At 36.4% G+C, this 27,216-nt stretch overlaps 1 protein-coding gene across 18 annotated transcripts in view; it reads left to right on the top strand.

The window, feature by feature from the left end:
* Positions 1-27,216, top strand: part of PLEKHA5 (pleckstrin homology domain containing A5) — a 169,805-nt gene that overhangs the window by 74,827 nt on the left and 67,762 nt on the right. For 17 of the 18 annotated variants that reach the window (XM_042795236.1, XM_042795243.1, XM_042795233.1 and 14 more), the window contains exons 4-5: positions 23,710-23,793; positions 24,764-24,884. In XM_042795236.1, the coding sequence (XP_042651170.1) occupies positions 23,710-23,793; positions 24,764-24,884 (205 nt within the window). Of the gene's footprint in view, positions 1-4,609; positions 4,629-23,709; positions 23,794-24,763; positions 24,885-27,216 lie in introns of those variants that run through there. The other variant, XM_032986129.2, reaches the window with a different exon arrangement.

Genomic DNA, 27,216 nt, shown 5'->3' with positions numbered 1-27,216 from the left:
TCCTACTTGAAAATTCACTAGTGTTTTTGTTCATGGTGTATAGAACTTACACTAAGCAGAGCAAGCTTAAAGAAATTCTGGAGCAACACATCAGTGCTTTCAGTGCTAAATTTAAAGCAATTTCATGAATATAGTAGAATACACCCAGTAGGTCCTGAAGCATACCAGCAAGATGAGTTTGACTGCAACCAGGACCAGTGATGTCTTTCCTATGGGGTCATTTGTTCTTCCACCTCTTCTTTCTTGTTTTGATAGATATAAGATAGATATAAGCTGCCTCAAGGCCCTTCACCTCGTTTGTTTTTTTTTTTTTTTTAAATAGGATATTCAGTTATATGTTATTTCCTGACTGGTGTTTGAAACAGCTATTGGTTCTTATTCTAGAAACAAAACCATCTGAGAGCACTGAGTGAGCTGGCAGATGTCACTAATGAGACTGTTTTTATCAGCATGGATAACCAAGATGACTAGAAAAAGTCAAACATTACTGTTCTCAAAAGAAAAGCAAGAAAGAGAATCCAGGGAACTAAACACTGGTCAGCTTCACCTCTTTCCCTGGGAATATTATGGAACTAATTATCATAGAAACTATTTCTAGTCTTGTGAAGGACTGGAAGGTTATTGGAAATGGCCAGAATGTGTTTATTGAGGAAGAATCTTGCTTGACCCACCTGACTGCTTTCTGTGATGACTGCATCTTCAAGTGACAGGAAAACCAGTGGAAGACACCTTTTATCAAGGCCTTTGATGTAGTTTCATGTAGTATCCTTGTATCCAAAGGAGGGGGTATGGATTGCATGAATAGCCTACAAAGTGGGTGAGAAACAGTTTGCGCTATTGGGTTTGAGGAGTAGGAATCAATAGTTTGACATTTTAAATGAGTGGCTGTTTACAAGAAGTCTTTTTTGGAGTTGAGACTGAGGCTGAAACTGTTTTTAACAGTCGTCAGCAAGTTGGTCAGTGAGGCAGAATGCACCATCAGCAAGTTTCTGGATAACACCACCCTTGGGAGGAGGAATTGGTGTGCTGGAGGGGAGGGCAGGGCAGTCACTCACTGGGACCTCAGCAAACTGGAGGAGTGAAGTAGACTTGGAAAATGCTGCAGCTCTGCAAAGGCAAATGTGCAGGTGGAGGAGCAGCATCCTGGAGAATGGCCTGTGGGTCCTGGTGGATGGCAAGCTGAAAGTCAGTGTTACGGTGTAATGGTGGTGAAGGCTGACCGCATATTGAGCTGCCTTAGTGAGAGCAGCGATTATTCCTCTATATTCATCACTTTTGAGACTATCTCTGGAATAATATGTCCAGTTTTGGCCACATCAGTATGAGACAGACAGACAAACATGAGTGAGTCCAGCACTAGCATGGTTATGGGGCCAGGACATATGATGGACAAGAAGAGGCTGAAGGGGATTAGCGTCTTTGGCCTGAAGAAGAGAAGGCAGAAGCAGGGACATAATCGTAGTCTTTCATTACCTACAAGAGCTTTATAGAGGATAGAGACTCTCCTCAGAAGTGCACAAAGATTTAAAAAAAAAAAAAAAAAAAAAAAAGTGAAAAAACAAACGCAAAACTGTTGAGCACGGAGAGGCTATGGAATCATCATTCTTGAAGATTTTTGAAACTCAACAGGACAAGGGCCTTTGTAACCTGCTTTGATACTGAATTTCTCTCTGAGCATGGGGTTGATCTTCATGACCACCAAGGGGTCTTGTCCAACTTACATTTTTGTACGAGTCTCATTTACATGGAAAATCTTTTTGACTCAAGGTTTTTATATAGCCTCACACTTATCCTGAGACTGTCCGTAACACAGCCTGTTGCATTCATCAGAAGCACATTCTCTGAGCCAGATGTCTAAAGACCTTGATAATAACATGAACATAAAACCCTAAATTCTGTGGAAAATATAGGTAGGGTTGCCATGTGGTCTTCTGTACGTATGTGCCCAGAGCTATTTATTTTTCCCTGCTCCATTGACCCAGTTATGTTGTTTTGTCTTTATATTGGCTTGACTGAAAAACAAAATAATTTTTCTTCTTATTTGAAAATAGCAAATTATGTTTACTGGAACAGTTCATGACTTTCTAGGATAGCATGCTCAACAGTGACAAATTGTGACCAACTGTCCTACACTAATTTAGATTTTTCAGGATTAATCTCAGATATCTTACCTTTTTATGATATTAAACTATTTGCTTAAATTATAATGCTTCAGCACTGGATACCATCTCAGTTTGCAGGCCATTCAGAAGTAGGGAGTTAGCTTTTTGCTACGAAATAAGTATTTTCATTTTTTACTGAAATCAAAAACTGGAAAATAGCAGAAACTTGGTGAAATTTAATACTAAGTTTTTCTCTCATTCAAAAATTAGCCCTTACCTGATGGTAAACTACCATGTCTCAAACCTGATCATGCTTTTCTCCTCCAGCTGCCTTGGTCCTGCTTGTCGTTGTCTTCAAACATCATTGGCTAATGCTTTATCATATATTAACCCTGAAATCAGAGCTGGAGGTTATTAACAAAACTTAGGTTCTTCTGGAAATAGCAGAGCTTTTACAAAGAGAAACATTAATGCCGTGGAACTAACAGGAGATTAATTACTTCTATAAAGCTTATTGTATGCTAACAAAAGAGGAGGAAAAGATTGCCAACTTGGTTGCAAGTAGTGGATCAATTGTTTATATGAAACATTCAAGCAAGTGACAGAGGAAAGCATAGTCTCTAGTACTGACTACTTAACACGTGACTGATGGTAAAACTCTTCAATTTTCCAACTGATTTCTGGATTGTTAATTTTTGGCTTCAAGTCTCATATTCTGTACCTTTCTGGAAACCCCTATGATCAGGTTTTGCAGTCCAGACTTTTGCCATTCTAAGTATAACAGGTGAAATTGTTTCAAAATAGGTCATTTGCCTTAAGGGTTAGCACTTACGGATTTTCAAGCCAACCTCTTTCTGACAGAGAAAAGCTCTATAAATCTCACCCATTAACAAGACCAGCCTCATTTTAAAACTCTTTATTTCCAATTTACATAACTCAGACAACTTTTATCTGTATGTTTTAGCCTCAGGCATTATTTACCTTCCATAGTGTTTTATCCATACAGCTTAGTATCATCTGTATATAGTGTAGTCCTGTCCTACTTCATACTGCTTGGACAGGTGAGGCTTATGCCTGTAATATTTTCTCTTAGAATTTTTCATCTTACTCATGCTGGATCATTTTTTAAAAGTAGTGATTTATCTTGTGAATTTGGAACCTTTTGCTGCAAGATTCTTCTCTTTATAGGTGTGCTGGTTTTGGCTGGGATAGAGTTAATTATCTTCATAGTAGCTAGCATGGGGCTGTTTTGGCTATTATCTGTTTTTGCAGATAATTTCACTAATTATAACATCAAAAAAATTCAGGCCTCTTCTGTACAGAAAGGCTTGCGCTGCCCTCAGCTTGGTTGACTAAAGGCAGTATTTTCCCACACAGTGCCCCAGTTGATTACTCACCAGCTCTAAATTAGCATACTGTTGGTTCAAGACTGTTGAAAATCTGGGGGCTGTCATATTTAAGGATTTGTGACGTTAATCTGAAAATATTCATGAAGATCATCTTCGATGTTTTGGGTTTTAATATGAAAGATCTTTGTCCATACTCTAGTCTAAGTTTGGGGATTTGTAGAAGACCCCAGCCATCCCTGCAACTGCAAGTCTAGTTTACACTTTTACAAAAGTGAATTTTATGTACCACATAACTTATTCACACTGTTCATCTCCTTTTTGCTTTATGCTTTTAAAGCAGAATGTTAGTCCATGGTTTTTCTTTCCTCTACAGAAATTTCTTTCAGTACCTCGGTGACAATCATTCCTTTCCATGGTGTTCTTCACTAACTGCATTAGTAGTTTGGATGCATCGATTTCAGTAGCAATTAAAGTCCATTGTGCTTCTAAGTACTCCCTGTGACTGGGGCAGGGCATGCAGGACAAGAGAAAGGATAGTGGGGAAAATGTTGGGTCAGAAGGAGGTCAAGAAAGTGAGAAAGATGGCCCGGCTGAGGGCCACCCTGTGGAGTCAAGAACTTCTCAGCTGGATTACCTGGAGTCTTGTAGAGAGGAGCCCCGTGCTGTGGTGGTCTGTGCTAGTTTTTGCTCCTCACCTCCGACTCAGCAACAGTTCTATGAATATCACTGCAACAAATAAAAACTTTGCAGGCTGAAGGTAAACTAAAGGAGCATATTTAGATAACATAGCCAGCAGCTGTTCATCTTCACTTTTTCTGACTGTAACATTTTGTCTAACCCTGTGATATGCTCTTAAAATTCTTTACTATTAGCTCCTGTTGAAACTTAATCCTGCTGTTAAATATTTTGTCATTAGAGGTAGAGTTTTTATTGGTAGAAGAGAGTCAATAATTTGGAGCTGCAGTAACATTTCAGAAGTATGTGACATCACTGTGGTATCAACTTTCTCGGAGGCTAGCAATTCTGACAGCTAAGTTGCTTTTTCTCTGGGTCAGGGTTGTGCAGTACTCATTGGGGAACAGCTTCCAAGAGAAAAGGGCTGTACTTTACATCCTTATGTGTATTTTGTTGTTTGTGTGTCAAGCTTTTGGTAAAGAATGAATTTCCCCGGAGACTGGTGAGTGATTCTTAAACATTTTAACAACTGTTTTTCTTTAGACTTAAAGCATTTCGTTTGGAAAATAACTTCTGTGGTTTTTGGGGTTTTTTTGTTTTTTTTTTTTTAAATCCAGTATTTATTAATTCGCAATATATGCAAAGTAGCACACATCATTTATAGCATTCAAGTTAAGTTTTTAAATAAAAACCTAATTTTAAGTAGAAATTAAGTGTTTACTGATTTATTACTTACTGTAACTGTGTATAACTTCTAAGATTTTTATTCAGACATGCTTGTCTACTAGGTCACATGTCTAAGAGATTGAATGTAGCAGGAATTTGAGCTTTTTTAATTAGCCTGCAACACTGAATGGGAAGTACTTTCCAAATAGACACTTGTAAGTTACCTTGTTTTAACATACAGCTCGTGTGGAAATGTTAATAGATGACCATAGATGACCATCTTTCAAATGTTATTTTGGGGGTTGTATTTGGATGTAGGGGGGACCAAATGGAAAAACAGATGCATTTCCAGTCACTGTATGTATCCGTATGTATGTCATCTGCCAAGCTGTATGTCTATTTCTATATAAATGTCATATATTGCGCTGCAAAATCTGTCAGCATAAAAATTTGGGGGGGGGAAGGGGGGAAGGAAGGAACAACCCACAAAACTGTATCTTGTTGTAGCTTAAGTTTTAAATAACTGAACTACACTTTAGTTTCCACTTCATGGTAACTGTTTTCTCATCACAGAATAAATATAAAATATATGCCTTCTTTTCTCCTCCCTATCACTTAAAGGTCTAATTGTAAAAGTGCTGTAGTACTATGACATTTAGAAATCTTTGCAGATTCCAATTTTGAAACAGTTTTTTTTTTAATATACAGATAATCTTCCATATTATAGCTGGAGATTACAGCACACCTATCTACACAGAGGTATTTTGCAAGGGAAGCCCAGGGTTTTGCTGTTTTACTTTGCTTTTGGTTTCTTTTGGTGTTTTCTTTAAGGATGACAAGTCTTGATGGATGAATACATGCAAAAATTTCTTATTCATCTGTTTGAAGATTCTGGGGAGTAGTGAAACTCATCTTAGTAAAAGTTAGATATTGATTTTCAGTAGGAAATAATTTCCAGATGGAATTTAGATGGTCTGAATCAGAGCTGTAGCTAGCTACGTGGATGTAATATTTTAGCTTTCAGAAGCCTGTGCTTAGGATAATTTCATTATCGTGTCGACTGACAATTTTTATCGTACAGTAGTGTGGTGATGATCTATTGCAGATACAGAATTGATATAATATTTATGATTTATGTGATTTGGTAGATTACTATTAGCATAAGAGTTCGTCTGTAGCTCTGACTCTTCATGTGGCTGGTTGACTTCCAACCCAGAACTAAAAAGCAATGAGCTGTGGAAAATGCTTTTCAAATTATATTGTCATGAATAGAACTATTTTCTATGTTATTATACTTTCCAAATAAATTTTAATGTCGAATTTAGATAAATTTTAATGCTTCATTTTAGTGAGATGTTTATCATACCTACTTGGCTTTTTTTTTTTAAGCTTGATAAGTTTTATTACCGGTTTTATCACTGTTTTTTTTTAGTATAATTTGAGCTTAGCTGAAATAGGTTTTTATAGGCAGTTATATCAGACTGTCTTCAAAGATGTTTAAACTGTGTTCTGCTTTTTTGAGATATATAAACCCTATTGGATGTACTATAAAATGGAACAGAATAGAGAAGTTACACACAAAGATGAGGTGCTGGTAGCATTTTAGGTTAGGAGTTGTATATGTTGAATGACACAAGTAGCTATTATCCTGTTCTGTTGACTGGAATTTAGGATTGTGCGTAAACTTCTAGTTTGCTGCTTTTCTTTACCAAAAGGAAATATGCAGCTATACTTTTAAATTAATCAGAGCAATTTCCTTAATTCCTTTCCAGGAAAAAAAAAAAAAAAAAAAGTGGAATGAGAGAGGCCTTTCTTAAATATAGGTCTAAAGATACTTATTACATCAGCTAGCTTTATCACATAATTGTTAATATGAAATTTTCTGGTTTTGTTGGTTAACTGAATAGAGCCATAGTTAGTCTGAGTTAGTGTGGTGATGGCTGGAATTTTCCAGTTACTTGTAAACCTTGCTTATAAGTTTCCCATTCTCTTGCAGGATTAGATTTTTTTAAAGGGGAAAAGGATACAGTTTAAATATGAGCAAGTGTTTTTGAAACCTCAAAGTATATCTTATCTTGATTGAAATGTGTGGTCACCTAATATATAAGCTAAAAGAGGAATATATGGATGTATTTAAAAGTGTATGTCACCAAGCCAAGTGATTGAAAGAAACTTCTGGCTTTGCTTCTAAACTGGGTCAGTTGTATTAGTCTGCCTATTTTATGGGGGGAAAGAGGGACCAGGGAGCGGGGTTAAATGTGTTTCTTCCAGTATAGAAACTCCTATTTTACCTAAATAATAGGACCCCTAAAGGGACACAAACTGTGAACATTCAGTGTGATCTATATTTTCCCTTATCTGAATTTAGAAACAAATTTCCTTCATGAGAAGAGTGAAAGCTATCATTCTGCCAGAAATTTTCAAAGGCTTAAAGTGTGGTGTTTATTTTGGGGAGTGGAGAGGGGAAGGGGCAAATTTCTAATTTCACCTGAGCAGTAAAATAGTCCAGAGCAATGTTCACTGAGCAAATTCTATAATTCTTTACCTCAAAATACCTTCCACCTAATGAGGAAAAGTATGAACAGCATTCATGGCAAGGCATTACCACTTGTTCACACTTGCTTTTGTTGAAGCTGATGGATTTGTTCCTTGGCCTTAACATTTTATTTGATTTGCCTCATACATTGATCTGTTTTCATCTTCTAGAATGTTCTCTTTTTTTTTTTTTTTTTTTTTTTCAAAATACTGAAAGTTATTATTTTGTGAAGACCATGTTTGCCTCTATAAAATACATACTACGGGATCAAACTTATAGCTTAGCATTAAATCAATAAAAACTTAGTTATGTAGCAATGCCAATCATTTTCAAGGTTGGAGCTATCCAAATAAAAGGGAAAATAAATTTTGTCTGAGGTTGGTCTACCAATATATATATTGGCTTGTGCATTTCTGCTCCTTTAAAATGCATGAAGTGGGTTAACTTGTTTGATTAGAATGTTTTTGCCTCAGTTACCACCAAGGAGAGGGCATGAAGAGGGAGGAGATGATGGCAAGCTTTTTTGCTGACTTGTCATTGGCAGAGCATTTTCAGACTTCTGCCCGAGGCAGCCAGGGTACAGGAGCAAATTAAATGTTAGCACACCCTGCAGTCAATGGACATCTGGAACCTTCCCAGCTTAAGGCAATAATATAGCCAAGCTTCCTATATTCATACTCTATGGAGCAGATATTCAAGTGGCGTTTTGTTTTCAACATGCGAGAATTACTTTTGTGCTCATTCTTCATGTGGAATGAGAAATTGCTGGTGGATTGTCTTCCACTGCCCCCCCTGCTCCCTGCCCCCAACTTTCACTGTTAACATTCCTGACCCTTGCTTTATGAGACTTATATGAGATAGAAGGAAAATTAATAATATTCACAAATAGTAGTCAATTCTACCCAGTGAAGACCTTGGTTGTGGAGTCCCTGTCTTTAAAGTTGGTGTTGCTTTGTGATCTCTCAAGTCTTATTGAACGGTCAGTCCTAAACATGATACAGAAAGATTTTCAAAGGCTCTGTCTTCAAATGACTTTTTAATTGTAATGTCCACCGTTAAAGAGAAACATTATTGTAAATACAGTTCTAGACAGTATCCTGTTTTAGAGATTTCATTACTATGTTGATCAGGGCAGCACACACAATAAAAGCCTGATAAGGAGTTAGACCTTGTCTGCGATACCTGTTCTGCGGTCTACACTGTGCCTGAAACTTTAGTGGACACCTGGAATCTGAGTTTAAAGCAAACACACACAAACGATGCTCTTTTCTGCCAGGAGGAACCCAGGGGTCTTTTTAGAGCAACATCTAGGAGTTGTTTTTTTCTTTTATAACAATGATAAATTATTGTCCTATTGTAAACCACTGGCTGTAAATATATATCAACCCCCCACACACTTCGTAGCTAGGAGAAGGGGGTACACCTGTATAGAGGCTGGTTACCCATAAAGAATGCTAGGAAATTGTGGATACCAGAAGAAAACTATTCTGAAACAATTTAATGTCAGAAGGCACACAACATGTAGAACTGTATTGAGTATCTGGGGATCTGTAAAAATTCTGCATAGCGTGGCTACTTTATAGATCTGGAATATCTCTAAAATTGCTAATTCTAGAAATGTTCTATAAGGTGAGAGATACTGTAAAAACATCTTTTTTTACAAATACTTTGTTTTATATTCTTGAAATGTGGCCTAAAATCTGCCTTTCTGATAGAATGTGTAATCTAGAAAGAAAAAAAAAAATGAGGGAAGGAGTTTTCACTTCTGGGTTTCGTATGAAAATTCACTGCCTCGCAAATGTATTCCTTATGTTCATGTTTTCTAGTGGTAAAATGAGAAATGAGTAATACTCCATATGGTAAACTGCAATTAATTTATCTTCTTGGATATGATTTTACTAGTCCTTTAAAATTCTGTCTAAAGTCAGATTAAACATGAGAAAAACTTAAACAAGTTCCTAAAGTTGATAGAAAATGGTGTTCCCACCCAATACAGAGGGTGATATTGGATTTTCTTTCTCATTTAAAAATTCCGTTTAAATGACTTGCATGTTGAGTGTGATGTCTGCCATCCAAGTGTCCCTTTGTCCCTGAGGTCTTGCTCTGACACAAATGAAGCAAACTGATCTGTCACTTTTACATAAGGTGTTTCTTTATGAAAAGAGTCTTCACCAGGATTTTTTTCATTACTGTATACACCCTTAGAAATAGCTAGTACAAATGCACTGCTCTGACATTAAAAACATCACTTTTACCAGCTTGAGGCTGAGGATGTAGTTACACCAATGCAATAGTCAGCGGTTGTCAGAAAGGCCAGTTCCATCTCCCCTCGCTGCATGCTGTGCTGTGAGCCCGCAGGAAGGTTAGTGCCATGAAAACCAACTCATTTTCAGTTGTGTGATCCGGATCACTGTGTGACTGCTTGGGCACCGGCGCCAGCACAAGAGCAAAGGCTGGAGTGGGCTTGTCGTTCTAGAGCAGCTAGCCATTTTCCCTAAGTGGTTGTAAGAGTGTAGCCCCAAGACGTGGCTTCAAGCAGGAGGAGTGGACCTGCACAGGGATGGCAGCTTGTCTCAGTTGCTCGGGTGAGCCAGGCGTACGCACTTCGAAGGCAACGGCCACACATGTGCCTGCCTCACTGTGGCACTGAAGCTGGAGCCCGTGTTGCTTCTATCCCAGTTGCAGGTTGCGGGCTGTATTTTGCATACAGTATCAAAATACTTAAGTGTTGCAGCTGCCTTTGTGTTATATTAGTTTCAGTGGTTTGTGGCAGGTGTGCAAGTGTGTGTGCTTCACATCAGAAAATTCTATCTGTTGGGATTAAAACTCCAGAAGTCGTCAATGACACTGTTAGCATTTTATTACTCAACCTGTGAGAGAGCAGCGTACCAGAGTTGGCCAAAGATGGCTTGTGTGTAGACTTTGAATGGCATGCCACAATTCCAGCAGCTTGGAGTCTCACAACAGCTTGAAAAAACCACCTGTGAAAGAAGACAGCTCCCAGCTTTTGGCTCTCACTGAGGTATGAATTCAATGCATGAAAATGCCGGTGAGGTCATCAGAGGCATCATATCTCTTCAAGAGGCGGTATTGGCCTGAAGCTTTTTTTATTGGTGCAGTTAACCTATGATTGTACTTGGAAGAAACAACCTGGTGTACTGTTTTCTGGAGGGGTATGTGTTGCTGGGTCAGCAGTAGTTTTTAATAAAAATTAACTGTTGTTTCAGTATTGGATAAGGATATAGTTGTGAGGGTCAGGATATAAAACTAAAACTGAATGATAATATTTTTTTTGCTGTGTATGTTTCCTGCATAGCTATCAAATCTGCTGACAGTTCATTTTGTAAATAAACTGTAGTTGTTCCTTTTCATTTATGAAAGAAATGGATAATGCAGAACAATCTGTGTAGGTGTTGAAACTGAAGATGTGAAAATACAAGGGGTGTCAGCCAAGAAATACGTTTGTCAAATGGAAATTTCTAAACTTCTAGAGCCAATGGTTTGATTATATGAGACCAGCAGGCTTCAAAGTGATTGACAATCTACATATAAGCACTGGGTGGTAGATGGTAAAGTCTTGATCAGATGGGGTGCTAAAATTTCATCTGGTAAATAACGGTGTAGTCTACTACATAAATGACCTTGTTCTTATGGTACTTAATTTGGCTAATTCACCTTTTAAAATACCTGTATGCATTAAAACACATTCTAAAAAGTAAATATTTTGTTCAATATAGTGCGGCCATTTTGTAAAAGAAAATACCTTACATAGTTCAATCGTGTTTACTCATCATACAGTATTTTTTTCTTTATTTAAAAAGGCCAAATTGCTTTAATCTACAGAGAAACTGTTTTGCACATACTCTTCATCTGTTCCACATCCTTATCTAACAGTGAATAGCAGTGTTCCTGAAGTTGTCATAATTTGTTGCTGCTACTTCAGCAGTCTGTCTAAATTGTTGTGTTCATTTATTTTCTAAGAAACTTAACACTGAGATGGGAAAAAGTAGCTAAAGCACTATGTAAAGGAAATAGTACTTAATCTTTTGTTCAGATTGATTTGCTTTTTTTGGTATTTGTAAATAGGCTGGTTCTAAAATCAATTGATTTTGTTGTAATTTTTACTGCGAATAGTATTTTATGGAAGTATCCTTTTAACTGCTTTTTCTTTCTTAGTATTACTTTTTTTAACTAAGTTGGCATTTTTGAGGCCATTTGGGGAAAGATGTTTGAATGATGTAAAAGATTCTACACAGCCAGGAATCTTAAGTATCAATGACGTTTGATAACACTACTATAATGTTACTTTTTCTGCATGCATTCTGAACTAACAAAAAGACATTGCAGTCTCTGCAGCTCCTGCCAGTTGTGATGATGCATGTAATAACAGATCAAGAGAGAGCAAACCAAAACTGTATTTGAAAGAGGGTTCATTTTTTTTTAGGTTTTGTTTTGTTTTGTTTTTTTGTATGAATGTGACATAACCACCTGTCACCTAACCTTGGACATTTTCCTTTAGACCACTGCCTCTGAATGTTCCTACTCTTCCATTTTGTGCCTGGCAATAGAGGGAGGGTGCCAATCTCCAGTTCCCAGCCAGAATTTCACTCTGCCTGTTACCTTGCCATATTTCTCAGCCCTTTTCTTGTTGCATAAAACTGTGGGCTTCCATTGCTTTTTGATCATACGCATCAAAGCATGGGATTAATGTTGCAGGCTAATAGCATTAAGCAGCGTGGAAGATAGATTCAACACTGTAAAGGGCTGGTTTTACTAATTGCTGACAGGTATTCTTAGCACCAACAATTAGGCATAGACAGTCACTTAACTCTGACAGTCAGAGTTAAACTTGCCATAGGAGCATAAGAGCCTCACCATAGATCAGCCGGTGGGTCCATCTGGCCTGGCATTCTCTCCCTGGTGAGGACTTGTGCCCATGTTTAAGGCGAAGGTGTGAGAGGAATTAACACCTCGTCAAATTGTGATAATCTTCCATGGTTTTTTTGTGGGTAATGATGGGTTTTCTGAAAAGCAGTATTTCATGAAGTGTTGGAGACATTTTTAGATTTTTTTAGAAATACTTGAAGCTAACAAAATGAATAGTAGGGAATGATGAATTTAAAACCAAAGAAAAGAGAGGAAATGTGGCCTCTTTGCAGTTAGATCAGTGTTCAAGGTTTCCCCTGAGCCTGACTGGCATCCACACCCCTAGATTAAAGTATGCTGTATCTCCACCAGGATTTTTAATATGAGCAAATGAACAGTAAGTGCAAACATGAATGTTACGTGTGGACATTTCAAGAAAATACTGTAGTTTTTTTTAAAGGATGTGAGTGTGCAGAGAAAACCCTGAGATCATTTCTGATCTACTTGTGATTTCAAACAAATCCCAAGCCAATGTTATTTGTTGCTAATGTTTCAGTCTTTTGGCGCCTTCTAAAACAACTTGCCGTGATTCTTATAAGGCAACAATCTTATTATTTTTCTAAAATGATCAGCTCCTGAAGCTGACCCTGAATGGACTGAAAGAAACAAGAGAGCCGAGTGAGGCTGAGCTGTGCCCTCGGACCTTGGAGATGACAGCTGACACGTTCAGCGTTCCAGTTCAGTGCCACGCTTTATACCCCGGGTGTCTCTGCACTTGAACTTTACGTCATAAGCAATGAATATTTTTAATAGAGTTTGTACTCTTTTGTCAGAGATGAATGCAGGCCCACACATGGTGTAAGCTTCAATTAATTATCCTCTGGGGTCTGGTGCACATATTTGCATATGCTCTGTCAGTGGACCACCAAGATTATTCAATTAAATCCTTACAATGGCTTTAAGGAGGCCAGTGATTAAAGCATTAGTGATGACTGTTCATTTATAAAATAATTATTTTTATAAATTTCAATTTTTATAAATTTCAATGTCTACCCTCATTTCTTGCAAAATAAGATCTGTTCTGAGGGAAAGCTTGAAATATAGGATGTGTCTGAATTGGTACCACAATTAAAACTCATACACAAGTGGATGCCCCAACATTTCAGCTGCTTTCTTCTGTCAAATTGTTAAAACAAATGTGTCTAAACCATTTCCCAGATCATAATGCACTTACTTTGCAGAAGCTTGCCAGTCCATTTTCCTCTCTCAGTGGACTGAGGAAGTGCATAATTACGATGTAGTATATTCTGATATAAGTGCTCAATAAGCATGGTTTTCTTTTGAAAGTTCTACTGGGTTATTAATTAAGTGTGTTGTTATTTAATAAAAAAGGCTGTTTACTGAAGATGTGGTTGTGGAAGTATGCCAACTCCTAAGGCATTGGAAAATCGATCAAGAAATCATGGAAGTCATGTAGCTATCTGAAGACCGTGTTATGTTGTTACACTTCGATGTAACCTTGGCTAAGATAAAGGGATTTGCTTCATAGACAGCTAATACTGTGATTCACATAATCTTTAAAAAAAAAAAAAACAAAATAACAACAACAACAACAACAAAAAAAAGCCACCAAAAGAAACAAACAAAAAAACCCACCACCAACCCCACCCTCTTCCCCCCCCAAACAAACAAAAAAAAAAAAAAAAAAAAACACCAAAAAAAAAAAAAAAGCCAAACTCCCAAAACAGAGTAATTATAAATAATAGGAGATGGCATAAGGGAAAGATATCTCTAGAAATCTTGGCAGAGGTAGAAAGCTTTTAAGAGAAATAAGGTATTTAACTACTTCCGTTAATGCATATCAAATTTTGATCCTGATGTGCTTAGCTGTATTTTCAAAGCAACACAGTGTGATTTCACCAAGAGTCTCTTGGAAGTCTGCTGTTGAATCTAAGGTAGCAATTTACTGAAATGATATTTTTTTTATATATTTATATATGCATATATATGTATATATTTCATTTGTAACTCAATAAAATTAAGCAGCTTTACTTCTTTGCAGTTTTACCACAGTTTAATTGAACAATTGACTTATGCTGTACTTCCTGCAATTATTATTTAAAGGCTGTCACTGCTGTAATTAGTTTGAGACTAAACTAAACAAGATTCTGAGTTATAAAATACAAGTGTAAAAAAAAAATGCTAAAGAAGTCATATCTTTTAACAAACGAGCAAGCTGTCTTGAGTAAAGATAACTGACAGCTGAGATCTAAGGAGACCAACAAAGGATGCAGTGGAATGTGAGTTTTGAGAGAATGAGAATCCACAAAATTGGGGTTATTTTAGTAATAGGTAATTGTATGTTGTTACTGAAGAGTGGAAAGTAGGGAGAGGAAGAAGGCATGATGGTGAAACATTGAAATCATTGCACAAAAAGAATGGAAAGTTGTGGAAGGAACTACATCATTTTGTGGTCCTCTGGTTTGTTAACTGGGGGAGAGGGAGAGACAAGGCTTCTAAATGCTGAATACTGAAAATGAAAGCATCATGCAGTAGCTGATGAACATACATTCTGCACCTTAAGCAAGAAAAAAACCCAACCAAACAAACAAAACAAAACATCCAAGCACCAAACAATATGGTAAAAACTGGGATGAAATTTGATACATAATATTATGTGGGGCAAAAGAGATCATTAATAAGAGAACTATAAATAGGGGGCAACTATAGCAATTAACTAAATACCTAGATCCTATGGAGGGCAATTACTGTCTGATGAAATGCTTGTTCTGTATCCCAGAATGCTTCGAACTGGTTGAAAAAAATGATGAAAGCGCTTGTACGATCTATTGTTCCTGTTAGCAGATACACAACTGTTTCCAAATGAAATGTAAAGTTGGGGTTTGGGGGTTTTTCTTTGTTTTGTTTTGGTGGGGTTTTATGTTTTTTTGTTTGGTTGGTTGTTTTGTTGTTGTTGTTGTTTTGTTTTGTTTTGTTTTTTTGCCTTTCCTATGTCCTGTGATTACGGAATCCATTGAGATCACTTTTGAATTTAGTGGAGAAGGGGCTGGATTGAGTGACAGAACAGTCAAGGTTGTCACTGCTTGAGAGGTGCAGAGAAGTGACAGTGATGCAGGCTCTTCAAGCTGAATGGAAATTAAGACATTTCAGCACAGCTTTGATGTTTTTCAGGGTATGCTAATTGGAGACATCTTGAGCTCTTGAAACCACGTGAGTTTGCAGAGAAGACTGACCCAAGTCAGTCTTCATTTGGAAATAGTTTTGACAGCAGTGTTGTTTTTTTGCATAGACCATATATCAATGCATTTTAAAATATATATACACATATGTGAGTATTAAGCTGTTTAATTTGTCTGCAGTCACTTTTCTTATAGTTATCTTTAGCAATTCTTTTTCAAACCATAATTAATGAAAAACATGTAAAAATTGGTAAAAGTAACTGTTACTGGAGTAGGCTTCTCTTGCAAAATGTCTCTAGATTTCTTACAGTGAAAGAGAAGCATAAGTCAAAATTGCCTTTTGAATTTGTACTTCCATTTCTAACAGTTGCTCAAGAGCCCATTTCACTTAGACTTCTAACACTGTAATAGATCACGAAGGCCAAGGCTTGCAGAACTGAGTTTAGTGATATGTGTTGGAGATCATTTTCTGTCTAGTGAGTTTTGAAAATATTTAAAATTGGTATTCAGCTCTCAAAGCATTTGCTAAAAGTTTTTACTGAAATTGATGCCCAGAGTTGTGGAGGGTTACTAAGACAACTAGCGTAATAGGTAGCATGGTAAAATTGTGATCATGCAGTTACACAGCCCAAGTGCATTTGTCCTTTGTAAATTCATGTCAGGTTTGTTTCTGGTTCTGAAAACCTTTGATATCATGTATAAGAAAATATCAATTAATGGTTCCTAATTAGCTCATCTTAATGAAATGCAGCAATTTATTAGCCTGTTAATCTGAGTGGTCTAGCTTCAACAGCAAAGAGAGCTTGTTCTTTGTGTCAGAACAGCTGTTGACTGTGGCTTTTTGTTGACCTCTCCACAAGTTCCCTTTTACTTCTTCCATCTCTCTACCCCTTCAGGAGAGGCTGCAGTGTCCCTCCCACATCAGGGAAGCGAGCTTTTGGGCAGCATTAGCTGATCAGACATCTGCTGTCAGTTTTCAACAGGAAGAGGCAGTAGCAGCCAGATTGGAGCATCCAGTGCCACTTCTGGTCCACAAGCCACCTGCTAAAGCATGCTACTTCATATCCCATTTTTCTTTAGAAAACAGATTGTGGGTTTTCACTGCAGAATTGTTATGTTACTCCAGTTCTTGGAAGCTTTCCAAGTAGTTAACCATTAAGGGATGCTTGGATTTCAACTATCAAATGTGAGATTTACAGATAGTTCTGCCTTCTAACACCTATCTCACTATTTTCTCAAACTTAAACAGAAAATGACGTATTAATCATTTTTACTACAGACGAATACTTACAGAATTGAAATTTTTCTTCATCTGCAGTACTATTATCAAGTTTCTATATCTGACACTGTGCCCAGGGCTTAAAATGTATTAGTTATATAAATTGATGACACGTGGCAAGTACATACTGTAAATTGCCACACTTCTGTTTAAAGGTGTCTGGCTTTTATGGCCTTTATCATGACTCAGTATCTTACAAATTCCCAAATATGTTATCTACACAGTGAAAGACATGCTTCCACATAGTTTTGGGAAAACTGAAAACAATAACACTATTTTTATGAAAACGCAGTTCTTGATTAGAAAGAACAGTTACTTATTGAAAGCTCCTCAATCTGTAGTACAGTATAGGCTATTTTAGAAAGTATTTCATCCTAGCATTTTGAAAGAGTTTTTAATATTTGCACTTAATTACATAAACCTAGTTGTACATTGGAAGTATGTCATGAGAGCATGTTAATCATATGTGCTCAAGTGAGAAAAGGCTTTCTTTTTACATAAATATTTTAATTGGAATATAAATCTGCTTTCGAAATGGTCCCATTGAAAGAAAGATTTAGTTTCAGGGAAATAGTGCTTAATCTTTTGGAAAATAAATATCAATAGTAAATGAAAATCTGGAGTACAGTCAGCTGTATAGAAATGTCCAGGTGCTTTTTCATTACAACAGTGACGAGGATACCAGAACTCCCATAACAGTAACTGTGCAGGGTTTAAAAGGAAAGTCAACAGAACTGACATGTTGCCTGAAAAAATAAATTCATAGTAGACCAAAAAATGGTGTCAGCAGCAACTATAGTTTAGGTGTTGAATTGTCTGCCAAGAAAACTAGTAGAATTTTGTATGCATCTTCCCAAGGGGGTGCACACACAAAGGATTATAAGCACTTTGCTTTTAGCAACATATGTGATGTTATACAGGTCTGTCAGCACTTTGCTTTGAAACTTGCTGTCTCTTTACACCCTCCTTTTTGTTCAGACTCCCTGATGTTACTATACTCATATGTTTTCCAGTGGAGCCATGCACCCTGGTTTCCAAAGCTGATGTTTAAAAAGCTTAATTGAAAAAAAGGTCGTAATTGTAGGGTATGATAGCACTGACAAAAAAGTGCTTGCATTTGCTATTTACTGTACAATGTGGCACTGCAGATTTAGTAAAATAGAAGAGTTGGTACAGCCACAGACCACATCCTTGCTAACAGTTTTGTAGAGACTGCATTTACTGAATTTTTTTCCAAATTCAGACAACTTTGTTAGATAACTATAAGTTACTCTATTTCAATTAAAAATGAGACACTCTTATACTAGAAGGTAAGCACACAGGGTAAAAATTGCTGATGTGATTTAATTATTTTTTTTTCCCTAGTTCAGAAATTAAATGCATCACAGAAGCAGAATAAAGCTGGCCTAGACTTGTCTTATGTTTGTCTCCAGTTGAACGTTACCTTTAAATGTCAGTGCAAAAATTCAGCATTAATGTAGAGAAGATTACTTTATCGCCCTGGTAATTTTGGTCTTCTTACCTTATCTGTAATCTTTTAAAGTACTTTGTCATGAAGAGGATATTGAAAATGTATAAAACTGCTACTCATATCTCTATGTACTCTGAGTATATTTGTGATATATAGGGATTGCATATTTGCATAATAGAGATTAGGTTGTCAGACTGTGAATCTTATCTAAGATGCAGACTAAATGTGAGGAGGCAGATACTTGGTGTAGCATTCTTCTGAAATGTATTCTTCAGAGTTCTCTTGTCAAAAGGAACAGTTTTTCTAAATTAAAGATATGGAGGCCTGTTGAAAGTTGTGTCGTGGTTTATGATTTTGTTTGTGTTCTTTCAGTGAAGCAGAACTCAGCCTTTGCTTTGATGGTCAAGTTGAGAATGAGCAAATGAGAAAGCCTTAGCATTTAGGAACACATAAATAAAGTCTACAAAGAAAGGGCATGAGAGAAGCTTTGAAGTGGCATCTAGTTTTAATTTTAGTGAGGGAAAACCAGATGTGTCTTTGGGAGTTCTGGCCCAGGTTTTGTTTTTTGTTTTTGTTTTTTTTTTTTTCTTGAGAGGACAGGGAACTCAACCAAATCATACAATGGAGAGACACCAAACCAACTGTCCCCACCCTGGTACTTTGATCTTTCTTGCCACTTCTTAGTGAACTGCTCTGTTCCAGAGGAAAGACGGTCTAACCCTTCATTTTTAACTGTGTTCATCCTACTGTACAACTGGATTACATATCTCTTTTTTCCATTCTAGTTGCTATTACATGAGTTTATTCCCTATCCAAAAAAACCTGGTACTGTTAAAGATTAGAGCATTTCAAAATGGCAGAATTGAACAGAATTTTTATTTGTTGATTTTGTGGTGGTGTATGTTAGAACAAAATACTGGTATGCAGCATTTTTGGGTCAATAGTCCTGTAAAACACAAGATAAAACAAAACCAAACAATCCGGATTGTGTAGAACTTCTGTTGGCAAGTGCTGCTCCTATAATTACACATTCTGTTGCTACTTACAAATAGAATAATATATCTGAATGATATATTTGAGATCTTTTTTTTAGTAGTCCTTGGATCACATTTAGCCATCAAAAAGATTGCTGTTGACCGTACATTTAGTGACTAGATTAAAACTAGAAAACAACGGGTTTTGAACATGTCTAGAAAATGAGTAAAATAGTCTTGTCTTCTAAAGAGATTAAGGGTCTCAAGAGATGGAAAGGAGAAAGGGTAGATGATAAGACAAATAATGTGAATCAAATTCAAGGTTACTGTCAACTTCTAACCTGAACAAGAGAAATCTTTTTGCTCTGAGGGTTTGTCCATGTGCTGAAGCTAAGCTACCACTAAATGATGCCAAAGCTTGTAGTGTTCAGAGGAAAGGATTGGGAAGGAGAAGTTTAAAAATTCTGCATAAGGGATCAAGTTAAGTTAGTGCTGTTAAGTTGATATCAGTTATCTTGTACTGAGATAGTTAAAAGTGGAACTTGTACCTACATGAGCTATTTTGGTGTGGTTATGGTTGTGTTGTGGGGTGTTTTTTGTTTATTGTTGGTTTGTTTTGGTTTGGTTTTGATCTTTTTATAAAGGTCATTGTCCCAGGCCACTATGGGAATCAAGAACAGAACATTATCTTGATACATGCAAGAACTATGCTTTATTTTTCATTGAAATGCTTCTCTCATTCATCTTAGTCAGCTGTGTCCATTTCTGGAGCCCAACACATCCCAGTAGCAAATATTAATGAAGACTTGTTTGTGCCACGTACTGAGTCTGGAGACTATGTTCATGAATACTAATAAAATACACGGGAAAATTTTGCCATCTTTGACTTCAGTGTTTAGCATACCATTAATACAACCGAACTAAGGGTGCTCAAATAGTAAGGGTCAGTTATATCCTTCAGTATAATTCCAAAAGTGTGTGTGTATAGTTACCCTGTGTTCTCAAAACATGTTGATATGAAAAATTGATTGGGGAGTGTTATTTCCATATACCTCTTGGAGGCTGTGTATCTGAATAAGCAAGAATTAACACACTGGCTTCTAGCTGTCTCTGTCAAAGTGAATCACTCTTTACCACATAATAAAAGGACAGACACATAAATATGCAGAGTGAAAACTCTGAATTACACACTGGAATTTGTATAAAATTAAAATTAGAGTTCTCAGTTAAAAAAAAAAAAAAAATGTTGCTTTATTTCCCCTGAGATTAATTGATGTCATATGTGTTACTATAGTGTAATATATGAAATACTAAGCATGTCTCTGGACCCAGAAATTCATGGCTAATTTAAAAACTGTCTGAATTGGATGTTGAATATTGTGAATATCAAATTGTAGCTTGGTTTTAATGAAACTCTCTGTAGTCTGCAAAACTGAGTTTAAAACAAATGCCTTAACCTGCTGTTATGTGGGAGGATTATGACAATAATTATCAAGCTACTCTACTCCTTACACAAGTATTTTGAGGGGTCTTGTCAAAATATCAGCTAAATTAATGCTGAAAATGCAATAATTCAGATGAGTAATGAAAGTTTTCAGACGGAAGTATTTAAAATCTATTCATCCAGTGAGACATATTTACAGTCGTCACACTTCTTAGCTGTACAAGCTGAATTTCCAGTGTTCACTCATGAGATTTCACTTGCATCTAAGCTGAAAAGAAAATGCTGGTTTTACTTTGCCTCACCTTTTTAGAAGAAAGTGACTACGAAGGTCTGTCAAATGCTCAAAAGAAAGTTTGTATATCCCACAGAAGAGCATTTCATGTCTACAAAACTTTTTTTCTTTTTTTATGTAGTGTCAGCTATGCCTCTATATTATCTCGACATCAGTGTGAGTAGTAAGGAAAACGGTATTTTATCCAAAAACATTTTGATGTTTTTGGAATACTGACTTGATATATGACTCAAGCCTGAAACAAAATATTCTTGAATACCTTTGTGTCAGTGTTTCCTCGCCTTTCCATCTCTCTCCTTTTCCTCCGCCTTCCTACTTTCCTTCCTGGCTTTCTATGACGTCCCCTTTAGTCTTTGAGTGTGGCCACCTCCTCTGTCAGCATGAGCCAGATGCACTGATATAAAACATAGGATGTGCCTTCTCTCTAGCAGTCCTAAATATTGAAGGTGCTTGAGCAGAAGTCCTGATCCACTTATTTCTACATTTCGGGATGTCAGCTGATAGCCAGCTGTCAAGGTTTAATGTGAACAAGATGGCAACACTTTGGCAAAACTTGTGGGGTGCCAGCTCATCTCTGTACCTTTTTTCTTTTTTTTTTTTCTTTCAGTTTGGTATAAGTTTTTCTGAAATGTCAGAGGGAACAAAAAGAAAGATTTTGGAAGTGAAGAAAAGGAGGAATTGCAAAAAAACCCAGGATGCTTCCTCAGGACTGTTTTGAATTTTAATTCTCTTCAATCTGGGCTCTTTTCAATTGAAAGGCATTGTAGGACCATAGCAATTGAGAATGGCACAGACTACTTGGTTTGTCTTTTTTGCCCCCTCACTATAATGGAAGCATGTCTGCAACAGAAGCTTCTTTAGAAGCTAAACTTAAAATTCTGCAGGATTTAGTGTGAAGATAAAGTATTTGTGTTTGCTAACTCATTAGTTAAGCCCCATAAAATGTCTGTCTACTTAGGTATTAATAGTTTTTTAAAATCCCAGTAAAGATAATGAAAAGAATTGGGCTGTCTTTCTAATCTTGTGTTTCAGGTTTATGCAGATTTATCCAACTATCTACTGACCATGAAAGTAGTGTGAATATTTTATTAGGGTTTTGTTTGGGATTAAATTTTAATTTGTAATGCTTCATAATTGCAAAATGTTATGATCCAAAGGAATTTTCAAGAAACCTAGGGAATGTTAAGGTGCTCTTGTTAAGTCTATGTTGTTTTAAGAAGCAGGAAGGGTAGAGGGGGTAACATTTGTGAGATGAGCTGTGCTTCATAGTTTTGAAAGTTAGGAAGGTTAAATTAATAGTCAATAAAATAAGTAGGTGTTAAGGATAAAGTACCATTCAAAGTTTTTTTTATTCTGCACTTCTTCTTCTGTCTTGCAACTAAAGCACTTCTGTTTTTCTCCAGGTTTGTTCTCTGTCCCAAGAATATTTTTCAGAGCTGAACTTGTGATAAGAAAGACATAGTATTAAATAACATACCTTAAATGAAAAAGATTCTCATCACATATTTTTTGCAAAAGTAAATCCTATCAAATGGAATTGCTTTTCTCGTGATTTACAGTGCTGATTTCAGACACTTGGATTTTTTGCATTATGTGCTTTTTTGTATCTAAATATTTAAAGTGTCAAATACAGAAGAGTTGAGTTTGTTTGGAAGCACGTGGGTCATATCGAAATAATGCATTATTATACACATTGTCCTTTCTTAGTCTAATTTCTGCTTGTATGCTTTTTAATTACGGAACCGGGTTCAGATTTCATCAGTGCACATTTCCTGCTCTCTTTCCTACATTTTGGGGCCAGAAAGTTCGGCGGGGGTTCTTGCAGCTCTGCCACCCTCGCTTCTTGTAGTTGCGTATCTTGCTGCTGTGCCAGCTGGCAGCTCCACGCTCTCGGGTGTGGTTTTTAGCACAACTGGGGCTGGGATCCTTCTGCCTGCATGGGCGCTGGAGGTAGAAAAGCCCCAGTTTGCAGCAGGCACAACTTATAGCTATCAGCTGATTGACACCTCTGCTAGGCAGTAGAGCAATTCCTCCCCTTCTCTTCCTTCCCCTCTAGAGCTGGAGGGGTGAAGTCAAAACATTTCCATCTTGAGTGGCAGCAGCTGATAGTTGTTGAATTTGGGCAATTTTTTCCAAATTGTGGGATCTACTGTGGTCTAGCATCACTTGCAGTTCAGGGGGACGAGATACTGCACAGTGAGTGCTCTGTGCTGCTGAGGGTGAAGCCCTCAGCTGGCAGGCTCCCCGCCACTTGAAGGTACTCCCAAGATCGCTACAGGGGGTAGCACTCTGAATTAAAAAGTCATCATCAAAAGTAGAACCATAATTGCAATGCATCACTCTTGTTCCAATCACTATTTATCTGCATTCTTGGAAAATTTTAAACTAGTAACTTCATGTTCTAATCTAGATGACAATTGCTTTACAGTAGTGATATTTTATCCCTACAGAGCAGTTTTTTAAGTCTTAAGTTTGACTTGTCCCTGTCTGTCTAAAATCCTATTTAGCAATAAATAAAGACTTAATTGAAGTGAATTATTGGTGATCATATATGAACTAGTAACAATCTTACTGCTCTAGTTTTTAGATGCAAAACCATTACCAAACCAGTGCCAATGTTTTCCATCTCTTTCCAGAGTATTAATGAAGATTCTGTAATACTTATCATCCTTTTTATTAGTTTTTATATATATATGTGTGTTTGTGTGTGTGTACACATATATTGTTATACGTCGTAATGAAATAATCATAATTGTTTTCACAGGGCCCATATACTTGATGTAATGGATTTCTATACTTGAGATGGAAAATCAAAAAATTAATGCCTAATAATTTTCCTTATCTCTCTTTTACAGTCATAACGAACGAAAAGTAACCTGCAAACATCCAGTAACAGGACAGCCATCACAAGACAACTGTATTTTTGTTGTGAATGAACAGTAAGTGGCATCTCTTTCAATCTATAAATTACATGGTTTAAAAGTTGTTAATATTGAATTAAGATTCAGTGATTTCTAATTGCAATATTTATTTTCTCCAAGTCAGATTAGCATGTATAAAGTTTTACTTCTTTAAATTATTTAAAAGTAATTTAAAATATTTAATACTGATTTTGAAGATAAAAAACTAGCCCAAATTAGTTACATGATAGAAATGAACTGTGTTTATGTACTGTGTGAATTTCTACTTGTAATTTATTCTGTAGTGCTAACAAACGACATATATAATATATAATAATCCAATAAATTTCCAAAAAGGAATAGAATTTGTAATCACTTAGGGACAATCACGTGCCTTTAATCTATCATGTTTTGCCTGATAGTTTCTCCTCAACCAGCTATTTTCTTGGCCAGCTGAGACATTTTCTGAATCATTGGATAAAAACTTGGTTTTCCTATCTTTGCATTAGTTTTGTAGAATACACAACAATGTGAGAAGGTATGCATGGAAGCCATACCTGACCTCAAGATCTTATATGTGGCTGGGTATTGGGTGTCCTGCTCACCACCATTGCTGCAACACCTTACACGGTGGCTAGAGTGAGAACCATCAGAACTTCCATATGTGAAATTTCACAAATGTGCATGTTCTCACTAAAGTGGGACAAAGCCATATGGGGTCTTTGAAGAGCATTTCTTCCCATTTCCATCTCATGCTCATACCTGTCTTTTTCTCTCCCACCAACACCTTATGCTGATAGAGAAAACCTATTTTAAAACAATGTCTTAAAATTCATTTATAATAGATTTAAGTTTAAAACACAGTGTAGGTAACTTTACAGTGAAGTGTAAATTGCTTTCAAATTGGAAAAGTAGGACACAGGCTGTATTAGGCTACATCTAGGAGTGCTTTTTAGTAGCAGTCTGCACACACAGCATGTTCTAGTGCTATTGCATATTCTGTTTTCAGGACTGCTGCAGCAATGACATCTGAAGAAAAGAAGGAGCGACCAGTAAGCATGATATGTGAAGCAACTAACTATAATCTGACATCAGATTATGCTGCTCATCCAATGAGCCCTGTGGGCAGAGTAAGTCTTTATGTCCAAATTAAAATAATTCCGTTATTCCACAAGGTACTAGACAGTGCTTTATATTAGTATTCTAGTGCAAAAGAGAAACAAAGCAAATATCTTTTTCAGGGCGTTTGGCTCCTTTCATGTTTAATTTGGAAACTAAAGTGTCTGAAACAAATTATCACTGAAGCTGTAATTTTTACCAGGTATCTCAGGTCTTATGACTCGCACATACTTAAATTGTTTACAGAATCTGACATTTCTAATCTGTGTGAACAACAAAATATCTGGGTAAGCATTCTTATAGAAATTGCTCAATCACAAACAATTGACTAGATTTCTCCAGGTAAAATAGAGAGAATCATAATTGTGTGTAAGAAGTAGTTACAAGAGAAATGGGAGGTGACCCTGTGGTAAAATGAAAGGGCAGATGACATAATATGCCGTCACTGTAACAGAAGTAGAAGTCCTGGTTTCCTAGGAAAATTACTGGGAAAAGTCCTGTAGATTCCTAGGTCACCTTAATTTGTGTCCAACTTTCTCCATTCACCCAGCTTTTCAAAAGGTTAACATAAATGCCCAGATGTTTATTGAGGTGATGCGTTCAATTATATCAACTTTTAAGGTTGTTGGATAAAGCTGATGAGGCTGTTGGGTGCATTTTTTACTGTTCTCTGGACAGCTTTCCTGAAATGAAAGTGCACTTGCTACAAAATGAAGAATTTCCTTAAGTTTGCAAGGACACCAAGATAACAACTTTGATCAGTGATGACAGACAAGAACCCTGTAATCTCTTCTGCCCTGCAGTTAACATTTAAGCAAATAAAAGAACCCATACTTTTGCTAGTCATTGAAAACTTTAACCCTGAAAGGTGCTTTTCGGCAGATGAATCCAGTTTGCAAGAGAAAAATAAAATTTTGAATGTGTTTTAACTGAACAAATTCCTTAATTTCAGAAGCCTGGATTGAAATAGTTTATTTTCCTTGTAGTAGGAAACATTGCAAGGTTTCTTTAAGTGCATTTTGTAATCATCTTTTTTGTTGTTTTATATGTCTCATGAGATAGGCAGAATGCTTGACCTACATTATAAAACTGTTATTTAATGAGAAAAGTGCCTATAAAGAGTAACAAAATCCATCTCAACTTTTATATGATCATGTTTTAAGTCCATGCAGGAAAGCTAGTTTAAAACAAAACAAAACAAACTAGAGAAACACCAAGCAACAACAAAAAACAAACCCAGCTAAACCCTAAAAGAACCAAGCAAACAAAAAGCCCAAGATAACTTACTGTTAGAATTGTAATAGTGACATAGATTGAAATAGTTACACAGAAAATTAATTACAACAGAACTAGCTAGGCAGTGCTCTCTAATTAAGTGTAAGAAAGGAATTGCAATTTAGGAGCACGTGTTCTACAAATATATTTTTCAAACTCCTCTTGCAAAAGAGAAGTTTAAAATGTCATTTAGCATGTTTATTTCATAGTGTTCTAGAAGGAAATTGAGATTGCTATGTCCCAGTTGCTGTAATTTCTTTACTTTTATTAATTAATGACACTTTAGCTTCCTGTGGAAGTTACTATATTTTGAAAAAAATATACTTTTGTTCTACTTTTCATTCCTCCTGTATGTTCTAGTTATTTAAATGAGCTTAAAATATTGATATGATTATTGTGACTGTATATACAATTACTGTACATCAGTTTTCAAATGTTATTTGTCTCAATTACTGCAACACATTTTTAAAAGTTTTGTTTTCAGGAGATGAATGCTTGCAAAGTAGAACCACAGCCAATATTAGTCAGTATTTTCTGGTGGTTATTTAGGGCTGAGTTGAATCATTTTTAAAGATAACTATATAGAATAGCCAATTGGTTGTACCTGGATACAACAACTGATTTTTTTTTTCTGTTTTTATTCATATTTCCCAACAGTAGAACCTGAAATCCATAGTTGTCTTATCAGCCTTTGAATATAATATGTAGAGCCTTTGTGCATTGCAGCATAATAAAAGAGGAGTAAAATATTGGTGAGGAAAGTAAATTACAGAACAGAAGAATGCTTCATGTGGTTGCCACACCTATTTAGGTGTTTCTATTTTCAGAGATAACTCATGAACACACTTAATATTGGAAGGTAGTGAGGAATGGAAGAAAAATTTGTGATACAACTAAAGTTTCAGACATTTGAGTGGTATAGAAATAAGTTCTCCCTTTCATTAATTTTAATTGATCCCAAATAGATATGGAACTTGGAGAAGTTTCGATTTTGTGGCAGATGCACTGGAGTCTAATGCTTCTGCTGTCTAGAGGCTAATATGAGGTGAGGCAAAAATCAATGTCTCC

Source organism: Tyto alba, unplaced genomic scaffold, assembly GCF_018691265.1.
Source record: "Tyto alba isolate M040663 unplaced genomic scaffold, T.alba_DEE_v4.0 Super-Scaffold_21, whole genome shotgun sequence".
NCBI lineage: Eukaryota > Metazoa > Chordata > Aves > Strigiformes > Tytonidae > Tyto > Tyto alba.
This window is presented reverse-complemented; position numbering and strand designations above follow the sequence as displayed.